This window comes from Amblyomma maculatum, chromosome 4 (genome assembly GCF_055883805.1).
Source record: "Amblyomma maculatum isolate TAMU_Amacu chromosome 4, ASM5588380v1, whole genome shotgun sequence".
Lineage (NCBI taxonomy): Eukaryota > Metazoa > Arthropoda > Arachnida > Ixodida > Ixodidae > Amblyomma > Amblyomma maculatum.
The window spans coordinates 18565655-18576580 of record NC_139347.1 but is presented as its reverse complement, the minus strand read 5'-3'; the positions used below and the strand labels follow the sequence as shown (position 1 = coordinate 18576580).

Here is a 10926-nt window from a genome sequence, read left to right as displayed (position 1 = left end):
TTCGATGTAAGCACACCCATATGAATGCATACAGAACTGAAAGGCTCGCAGCGAATATGTCACCTAAGAGTTCACAGCAATGCATGCTTTCCACAACACCATGAATGCAATAACAAAATGCATCGTGAAGCTGCAACTCAGATTTAAGTGGCTGAAAAATAAAAATTTTGCCAGAAGAACACATTTTAAGTTCACAAATGAGTGCAAGTGTGATAATTAAGCAGAAAAAAATTAACATCACATACAATCTCACAACAAGCTGCTTAGGTGAACACAATGCCCGCCACCATGCTGTCCAGAAGATCCACATCTTGGCCATTTCAAAAACAAATGCCAGCTTTGCATCTGCTTGTTTGCTGATGAGGAGTGATAAGATTTCCCTGCTGTACAACAACGCACTCTCAAAATGGTGCCCATTGTGTAAGCTTTAAAGCACTGACAGCAAATAGCCCCAAGATAAGGGTACCTTCCCGTGAAGGGGAGGACACCGAGACTAATACACGAGCCAGTCATCATTCACCAACTCATGGGTGCTAACGAAGATACGCATTTCTTCCAACTATAGCTTGGTGGCTTCAGTTCAGTGTTACAGTAAAACTCGTAAAAAACGAGGCAGGTCAAAAATGGAATTCTTAAGTAAAAGTCTTGCAACAAAAGCTAACTGCTAGCATTTTTGCAAGCTTCGCACCTGTGACAGCATTCTGCATCAAATTATTCAAACTGCTTGCTTCAAAAAGGGATCACCGGTAATGACCAGGAAACGAGGAAACACAACAGCATATGATAAATATTCATAGCATTTACTAAGGCGTGCAGCAAAGCACCAGTGTTCATGAATTATTGTACAAATCATAAAAGAAAGCAACCAAAATTGTACAAGTTGTGCTGCTTGCATTTAGATGAACAGAACTAATGAAGACAAACAAGAACGTTAGGTGCATAACGGTTCTGTTTTTATTACTGCATTATCCGCAGCACTGAAAGATTCAGACAGAAGGATGAGACACACACAGACCTTCTGTCTTATATGCTGTTTTAAGAAATGCAGACCAAACTAACCCACCAACTCACCACATTAACAGTGTTCATGTAAATCGATGTAGCACAGCTTTCCTACAATTAAGTTTAAAATAGCCCAATCCTAAGCACTCCTTGGTAAAAAAAATGTCCGATTAGAAAAAGAAGCATAACTAGCCATTCCCATTATAAAATTTATTTCACTTAGTGATCACACATCTACATGTTGACTGCTTCGAAAACCACTTAGAAAATTGTGCCTGTGCTCTTTCTACAGCAAAAAGTCATTGATGCAAGTTCAGTGTGTGACCATGCTGGCCTACACCTGTAAATTTACTACCTGTAACATGCCAAGTATTTGCACTAAATTTGTTCGATTAATCTGGCTGAGTTTTTCCACACTGAAAACATGTCACTGCTCTTTAAGCCTTCAATATCATCTCAGCATGCAGAGGTCCAAGGCATACATACACTTGCCACAATTGTAAACAGCAAACCACTACTGATCACAAAAAGTACCTTTATAGAACTCTAGTAATATCTGTTCAACCTGCCCACATTTGTTCATTTCTTTTTTATTTTATATTCGCACAGCAGCAATGTTCAAATAAGTAACACTTATTGGTTTCATTATATATTCTCAAGTCTACTTTTGATCATTTATCCTCATTATCATTATTCCATGTGTACATAAATGTCTTAATATGAGGCTGCAATGCCTCAAGCCTCGAGGAGATGCTGGCATGAAGGCACCGGAGATATGGGGTATGACAACACTCTTGGCAGATACAGCATGTTTATATATTACAGCAACAGCCATCAAACTGACGATTTAAGCTGCTGCCTGGTGCCACTATTAATCACATTCATACCGAAAATGTTGCGTTCAATTCGTCGGCACCAAATGGAAGATGTGTGACTTGACATTATTTGTTGCAGCGTGATTGCTTCACAAGGCGCAAGGAATATAGTCTAATAGTTGATATAGAATCAATATGGTCTTGACACCTTTGTGACAACCTAAAAAAAAAGTGCGCCACTGCAAAATTGCCTTCACCGATATTTTTCTCTCACAGAACCCTGTCAAGGTGCAATGATGTCACACAAGACATTCAAGGTGCAGCAAACTCCTTATTCTGTTGGTTTACGTTAAGCTCGCACAAAGCAGTTACTTCTATCTGTGGTATCCAGCTTAATCTGACTCTGCCAAGCCTCAAAGGCTTATCAAATGCATGCATGGTTTGTTACTCTGGACTAACATATCTTACCACAACAAATGCTATGGCAGATTAACATCCTAACAAGATATGAAGCTCACATAGTGAATACATCCAAAGATGCACATAGCATCAACTGCCGAAAATACATAAGCATTCAGAGCAAACTACAATGCAAACTAATAGTGTAGAGTGCTTCAGTATCTGTGCTATTTCGATAAAGAAAGAGGCCAAAAGTCTACACCTGCGGGTCAATGAACCTGGATGGTCAACGAACCTACAGCAAACAGAAATGAACAAATGCAACAAAATGTAGAGCCAGTTAAGGCTCAATGAAAAGAAACATATTCAGTAGCTGTATTGATGGCCCAAGCTGCAGTCTGCCAGTAGTACAGGGTACTAAAATTCAGTCGAAATACGAAGACAGCACAACCACACACAAGCTTGCCTTCTACATTGCAAGCAGCTGATGCTGGACCACAACATTCAATCATTCCTTTTTTTGTTTAATATTGTCTTTTATCATAAGCGACAGAAGAGTGCCATTAATCACATTCATATTGAAAACGTTGCGTTCCAGTGCCATGGCAATTTCGGAAAAATGGAAGTGTGCAGTGCGTTAAATTGGACAAAACATTAAAGCCGTTAAGTCATAAACAACAAAAAAATACCACACACAGGTCACAGTGCAAGAAGGATTAAGGCAAAATAAAACCTGTGTTAAAGTGCACTTCCGCCACTCAACTGACATTCCAGCAGAAAAACCAAGAACTAACACAAACCCCACATGGTAAGGACCAACATAGCAAACCTTAACAAACACCTTCAATCCGGGTCAGTTTCATCGTGTTCCTGCTTGCCTGAAAGAAAATACTGGAAAGCCCAGCCACAGTCGTAGGCCTGCATTTTGCTGAAGCCCTTGCACAGCTTAAGATCCGGATCAGCCCCAGCCAGCGCTATGTTAAAAGCAAAGAGAGCCCAAGCCAGTTTCAACCTGAAGTTCTAGAGATTCTCCCAATCTATTCAATACAAATGGTGTAGAATTTAACCCAAGAACTTGCATTTTCTTCCAACCTTCAGCCCAGCAAACACCATTCAATCAGTGATGGCCACTAAGTGACACAGACCAACGGCTGGAGGGGTCAGATTTGCAATGTAATTGTAAAGTATAGTGCGCTTCTAAAAATTTAAAAAACATAAACAGGCATGAAGCCAAACAGAACAAGTAGCAGAGATGTGAAGCTCATGAACCAGTGGGTCCGGTAGCCCATCTAAACATCTTAACGCGACGTTGAATCATATTTGTGCCATTCACGGCACGACTACTAAATTGAGGAGAAACTGGAAGATTACAAAGGCAGGTGAGTCCATACAATAGACCCTGATGTAAAACAATGTGCGCAAGACACTTGCAGTTGATGCCAGATATAAATCAATGCTCAGACCAGTGGCAGCCAGCAAGCAGCATGAAATAACAAAACCCACACCTGCCTTGCGTCCCCAAGCACACACTCCCAACATACTGCTAGCTCATCATGTGTAGAACTTCCGTCTAAAAGGAAAGCAGTATGGCATTCGGCATATTCCACGAGTGGCATTGAGCGTATAACGCCAGATTATTCCGTTATAAGAATACGAAATCCGATGTGAATGGATAAAACATGATCAGGGCAACTGCAGTGCTAGAAGTAATTGAACCTTCTCTTAAGCCATGTAGTATTTACCAGCGGTTTTGCCAACCACTCAATGAAGAGCATGCAATAGGAAAAATTTCAGTATCGCCATTAGGTTTCAAGAGATTATAGCAGATTATGGTTACATTGCAAATCCAAAGTTACAAACTAGTCAGCTATATCATTTATAGTTTGTAATTATAATTTCGTTAGAATACCAGCTACTTTCCTGGGCGCTTAAATTTTTCACTCGAATATCTGAGATACGTGTCCTCACACCCTGCCATAGTGAAGGCAATCCTGTGTCCACAAGACTTCGATCTAGTGTTCAATAAGCATGTGGTTGGTACCTGCATTCGCTTTTGTACTACTTGTGCCGTAAACATCGATCAAAGAGCGAAAGTAAATGGACCATAATCCCCGAAATTCAAAGGCGTCGTGCACGCTACACACCGCATGCCGCACTGCTGTCCTTGGCTTACAATCGGACACATTCGTCGCAGAAAAGAGTGAAACTGCTTTCTACTGGTTCTTCTTGTCGCCGATCTGTGAGTGTTTGACCGCCTCCCCTTGAGAATTACCGGACGCAGCCAGTCCCTGAACCTGCAGCAACTCCGGTGCATCATTCTCGGTGAGCAAAGCCAGCGATGAAACTGACTCTTTGGGCTCAGCGGCGAAGATGGACTCTGTGGACGTGTCGTCTACCTCTGCACCATCCTGCTCCTCGTCCTGGTCATCTCCCTGGTCGTGCTTCTGGTCAGCGGATTGCCGGTCCTGCTTCTGCGGGTCGCCCTTGGTCGGGCTTCCCACTTCACTCAGCGACGTGGGTGTAGGCAACGGAGTCGAGCGTGGCACGACGTGCAATGAAGGCGGCAGCACCACCGGCAGCACGTACGTTGCCAGCAGGCAGGCCACGTGGCCCGCAAACCAGAAGTGGCTGCACATGGGGCACAGAGATCATGAAGCCAGTAGGGAAGATACGTCAGTAAGGCTGATAATGTGACAATATATTAACCTATAGTGCACCTAAATTTCATGACATAACACGTGCGACGCAAACAGTTAAACTGCCCAGGCAGCTAAACTGCCCAGCACAATCAGTTCAAAAAGCTAAGTGACGACTGGTAGAAAAACAAATGAGGCTTAAAGGTCAACCAACTCCGGCGATTTTTCGATGCTCACAAACATCAACGAAATTTGCACCAGACGTTCTTCTCAACGCAGCCATTACGTGTTACAAAAAGAACAGTTGAGGACGCTTTAGTTTTCCAGCAAAGTAATTTTAAAGATAGCGCTCCGAGACCCGCGACTCACGCTGCCAAACAGGAAATTTTTACGGCCAACGTTGTGCTTAATGGCGTCACAGTCGTGTAAGGGTTTTCGAGCAGACGACGACGACAATTCAACAGACCTACTGGGCGAGGATTGTACGGTGTGGCGTCGCCTGTACGACCCTATGAGGTGCTACTGGCACGGGGCTGGGCGACGGCGGCGCTACTCAAGCCTGGCACGACGCAGGGACAGCGACAGCTTGCTTACAAACAGCATAGATCTTGGAATCACGTGTCTTGTAGTTTTATCTCACACTTTGCGATGGGTGGTAGCTATAGTGTTGTGTTGTTGGCTGCATGAGTTATTTTACGAAAAACAACACTGTTTTGCCACCGATTTCCCGAGAAAAAAAAAGAAAAAAATGCTTTGCAACAAATAAAATCGTGCGATCCGGCCTACACCTGACAACGCATGTATGCTTGGAACATTTCACGCGGGCCTGCTACCAATACCGGATGCTTCTGATACAAAAGTTTGGCCTCGCGAGTACTAGGCGATGACTGAAATCGGATGTTGTGTCGAGGATCTTTCCGCACACGACATAGGCTAAACCGCCTCCCGCAGTCCGCCGGCGCCGGCACTGCGGATTGTTTGCAAGCCACCGTCAGAAAAAAAAAAAAAAAAAAGAAAGCATGCTAAAATCTGTTGATCTCTTAAATAATACGCGATTGGATAAATTAATGTAAAAGAAAAAAAGAAAACTTGCTGAAGATCGCTGATCTGTAACGAGACTCTGGGGATAACTGCAATGCATGCGAATATCTGCTCGCAGCTCACAGCTGCCGATATGTCGCTCGGCTCATCGGATCATCCGGTAGCTCCGCTGCTAAGGCGTCGCCGAGATTACATCTATCTTTTCTTCTGAGACAGTTAGGTTGACAATAAGGCTGTTCCATGAACAGACCATGTACTATAGCGCTGATCAGTTCCGATGCGCAGTCCGCTGCGCCTTCGGTGTGAAATAGTTTAGGCGTAGCGACGACTAGGGCGCAGCGCATGGCGAGAGCGACGTTGTCCGCAGCTCTCGCGGGCAGCACCGTTGCGGTAAGCTCGCTGTATTCAGTGGGACAAGTGTTGCGGATTTGTCGTCTCCTTTCTTGATGCGGCTGGGATCGGACATATTTTGATGTACCGCTTAACATTTATATTACACCGAGCTAACGATCCTGCGAGGACGAAACGGGCTACATGCTGTACCGTCGGGCGCGTACTCTATATTTAAAGAGAGGACACTCTCATAGGGCTCCAGCGGCCCACTTTTTGGTTTCAGCCTTACACCGTGGTTTCAGCGCACAGCGGAGTCGGCGTTGTTGTTGTTGTGGCTGTAGGAAGAAGGAAAAGAAAATGCACGGGCCTGCTACTGGCTATGTAGCTGAGCCACCTCCGCTGCCTCGTGCAGACAGAAGAGAAAATAAAAAAGGAAAGGAAGAGGGAAAGAAAGACGCGCGCCGCAACAACAGCCGTCGTCCACCACCGAAGCGGTGGCGGGTGCAATGACGGCCTACAACAGACAAAACTTCGGTGGCAGGCCAGCCCCCGCCAGCGGCGACCCACCTGCCCCAGCCCCATCAAGGGAGTCTGCTCGGAGTCGGCGAAGCGTGCCAGCCTCAAAGCGGGGAGTTTCAAAATACCTACTCTTGGAAGCCGCAATGTTAATTCCAGTTTCGGTTTTTCGCACGCGTCTCGCAGTTTTATACTCAGGTGATTGCACCACTTGCGCGATATAGTTACCGACATTGTTCAAAAGAGCGGAGGCAGTACCTGAAGCAATATGGAACGATGTTGCTATTTGTATCATCTATTCCATTACTTAATTCGACCTGTCTACAGCCTATTTTTAATTACATACAATCCTGAAGCTAAACCTTCAGACAAGCGTCCAACGTTACTAGAACAAATAGTTTGTTCTAGTAACGTTGCAAGCGTCAGCCCGTGACGTCAGTGGAGATGCGGCGGCGCTGGCGACATCAGTGACTTTTGTGGTGTAGGCAAAAGCCCAGGCCGTCTGCATAGGATGCGCGGCACTTGCTGTGTTTTCGGGCATAATTCCCGATATTACTGCTAGCTGTGGTGCGGTTCGTTGCGCCACAAGGCACAAAAAGAAAATTCCACCTGTTTTCAAATGTTCCTTGCGGTCGGATAAAGATGAGAGCGAAGGGCAGCGGCATTGAGCGCAAGTAGACCCTTCGGCGACGGATTTGCCTTCGAGGCTAACGTGCGTTGCACTTCTGCACTGAAACGTGATCAGTTCGTTTGCAACTCTTAATTGTCGTGACTGCTTTTCGGCTGCACGACGAATAGCGCAATAACAAACACCTGCAGTTTGTACACTTTTGTATATACTACCAAGTCATAAGAAGTTTAGATGCGATAATCGAACACAGAGAAGCCGCGCTGTGAGTTCCATTCGCCTGCAGTACTGTCCGTACATATGTTCGTCAGAAAAAGACACAAGCGCTGCTTTGAAAGTAACCGCAGTCACCTTAATTGAGCGGTCACTCCAGCGCGATATTGCCAAAACAGGCCCGGATTTGTGAAGATTTTCTCTTTTATTTCCGCAAGTTTCAACGAGTGATTCTTCATCACCGGTCCTAGAAAGCGAATAAACATCATCAGGATCCGGGCGAAGTCACGCAGTGTTATTGCTAAGATGTTTGAATTTTCTTTTCGAAGGTCATTACGATCCTGACGAACGAATTAAATATCCACATGCAACCTAGCTCTGATTGAGCAGGATATTTAAGTATGGTATATATGGTATATGGAGTTTAATGTTCCAAAGTGGAATCGGCTATGATGGGTGCAAAATAAGCAGAATAAGATGACGCGAATTTTAAAAAAAATTGGCTGTGGCTTAGCTTGGTTAAGCCTGGTAATTGCGAAGCAATACGATAGGTTCTGCTATTGTACCGCTTGTGGTGATGCTGATGCTATTATGGCTATGGTGATACTCTTGGCTGTGCTATGTTTCTGCTATGTTTGGCATGGGTAAACACGCACAGACAAGAATGACGACACACACATGTTACTCGTTTTCATCTTTTATTCAAACCTATAAATACGCTTCGGTGATCTGTGAAGAAATGACTCTTGGTCTGCACATCGCTTATCACATATTCGTCAGAAGGTCTGTACATGATTAAGTCTACACTGCTTCCCCACTGAGTTGTTGACATTGGTTGCAGTTGGCATAGTTCACGCGCAAGGTGACGGCGTGAGATGGGGCCCCGTTTTTAAGCGGATGGTATGAGGTCACATAGCGCGCAGCGCCCCTGGTGAGAGGAGCGGGAGTCAGGCCGCGGCCGTGGCTATGCCGCGCGCAAGGCGACGGCGTGAGATGGGGCCCCGTTTTTACACAGATGGTATGACATCACGCAGCGAGGTCACGCGAAAGGTCAAGCGTGGCTATGCGGCCGCGGCATAGCACGGGCTGAGGTGGTAGCTAAAGTAGTATTGCTTCGCAATAATAAGAATTTTCTAAATATAATAAAATGCTCAGCAGAACAGATTTAGAGCCTCCTTATGGGCCTTCATGTATCTATTCACCTGTGAATGACCTTGGCTACGTCTGTACGACGAAACACGTCAAACGTCTTTTTTATCGAGCCGGATAAAACAAATTGGCAGGGCACTTGGCGAATGCTACAAACAACTAAAATATTGATTTCTTCTTATTCAATGAAATTCTATGGTTTAAGTTGCCGGTACAATGAGCTACAAGTATCATTTCTAGTTCACTATAGTTGCCGGTCATTGTTCTTTAAAGAGACGGTGCTTGGAGCAGCAGAAAGCCCATCAAAAGAGTCGGCATATGAAAACGCACTTCCAGTTTTTGATAACGTCGTCCTCCTTGCATACGCTAGCAATAGGCCCGGGAGCTGAACAGGGTTGACTATTAGTTTTTCTCATACATTGCGCTTTCTCGTTTTCATTTAACTTTTATCAGTCACTAGAGTCGCCCAAGGTAGCCGCGCGCAGTTGAGGCCACCCAATGCAGCGCTCTTCACCAGGTAATTCCAGCAGTAATCAGCTGATAAAGTGCTGAACTACTCTCCAGGCATAAACCAAGCTATTTCTATGCACAAGCGAAGCTTACGCTTCCGAATAGTCACACGCGCGAGCCGATTTCGAAGGCAGCATCGCTTGGCGCAGTGTAGGCACGCCGCGTTTTTGCCTACACCCCATGTCGCTGCCGATCGTAGCACCACCTTTGCTTACAAACATGACGCTTGCCTGACGTCAGTTGGCAGCCGACGCCATCTTTTCGTCCTGCTCTGGCTAGTACGGTCGGCAGCTTAGCTGCTCGTATGTGTCCGTTTTCTCTGCCGCTCGACCTCATGCCAGCACTGATGTAATGAAAACTAAATCGGCATCATGAGTGACAGTTCGAATTATCGGCAGACCGGTATATAAAAACATAAATGTGGCACCGACCCGTTTGCAGTCGATGCGCATCTGCAGTAAGCGTCGACCTGTGGCCGCGCATAAATATGTTCGACATTCATGAGCTCATTGTGCTACGGACGAGCTTCGTCACAAGAAACCAACTGAGAGGCTACAAACCACTAGAAGGACACAACTACGTTACAAGCGGCTGGTTAAAGAGCCGAGGTTGAAGCAGAAGAACTCGCGCTTTGCGTAATTACATGCGTGCCTTAAAATGCTTATCCCAGCTAAACCGCTGAGTCCTTGTAGCCTAAATGTAGCACAGAAATTATACTTCGTAGTCAATATTTTTATACCAAACTTGCTTGGTGTACTTGCCTCATTCGATTCGTGGGGTCATTCGAGAAGAAGTCGGATGTTTGCATTGTCTGTGATGGCCATGAAGCAAAGGAAACCGCAGCCACAGCGATGGCCCCCTTGGCGTCACCTCGTTCGTTGCGGGCTCGAAATGATTCTTTTGCAACCAAACTCTTCAAATACAGTGCAGTTTTGGGCAAACTAAGTTTCGCTTGTTATTATTTATAAATAAGTTTATAACTCTCTTCAAACCTTCCGCAAAACAGCTCTGCACGCCCGTTCCTTCACCGAATATTGCTTCGTAGCCGACACAGACGATGCGAACATCCGACTTTTCTGATCGAATGAGGCAGGTACGGCAGAGTTTTTCGAGCCCTGTTTTGAAGGCTTGGATTGCCGCAAAACACGATGTTGCTCTTTTACCTGGAATATGGCTTGCGAGTGCGGAAAGAGCAGTCGTGAACGGATCGTGGCAACAGCTGGCTGCCAGGGAACATCCGGAAGATTCCAGCCCAATCCATTTTTTGACATAAATTTCACATCTTCCGTGACACTTGGGCGGTTAAGCCGTGCCAGCTATACGTGACGTCGCATCCTGGTGAGTTGTTTGTTCGGACGGAGTCGTTCGTATGTGTATTTTCGGAACCTTAAAAAAAAGGCGAGGGCTTTCGCGCAGCTGTTCAACTTCCATTGCTTGCACTGTGCACGGCTTGCACTGTGCACGACAGCTCAGTAAACCATAGCTGCGGATGCCACTGCAGGACAGCACTTGATACCTTACGTTCGCCCTGTTTTTTCGGTGGACACAAAAATGGCCGACTACGCCACAATTACCCACAATGCACTGCGCGTTAGTGAATACCTCCATAGGCAATGCCTATATGATTTGTTGCGCTTGAAACTTGCTTTAGTGCGCGAAGTACACGTTGAAACTGCATGGCCAT

General features: G+C 45.5%; 1 protein-coding gene across 1 annotated transcript in view; it reads right to left on the bottom strand.

Moving 5' to 3' along the window:
- Positions 1–298: 298 nt before the first annotated feature.
- The window catches only part of oys (lysophospholipid acyltransferase 6), a 60647-nt gene continuing 50019 nt past the window's right edge, over positions 299–10926 (bottom strand). The window contains exon 13 of the mRNA XM_084600830.1: positions 299–4844. Coding sequence (XP_084456956.1) covers positions 4430–4844 — 415 coding nt within the window. The 3' untranslated portion in view covers positions 299–4429. The remainder of the gene's footprint in view (positions 4845–10926) is intronic.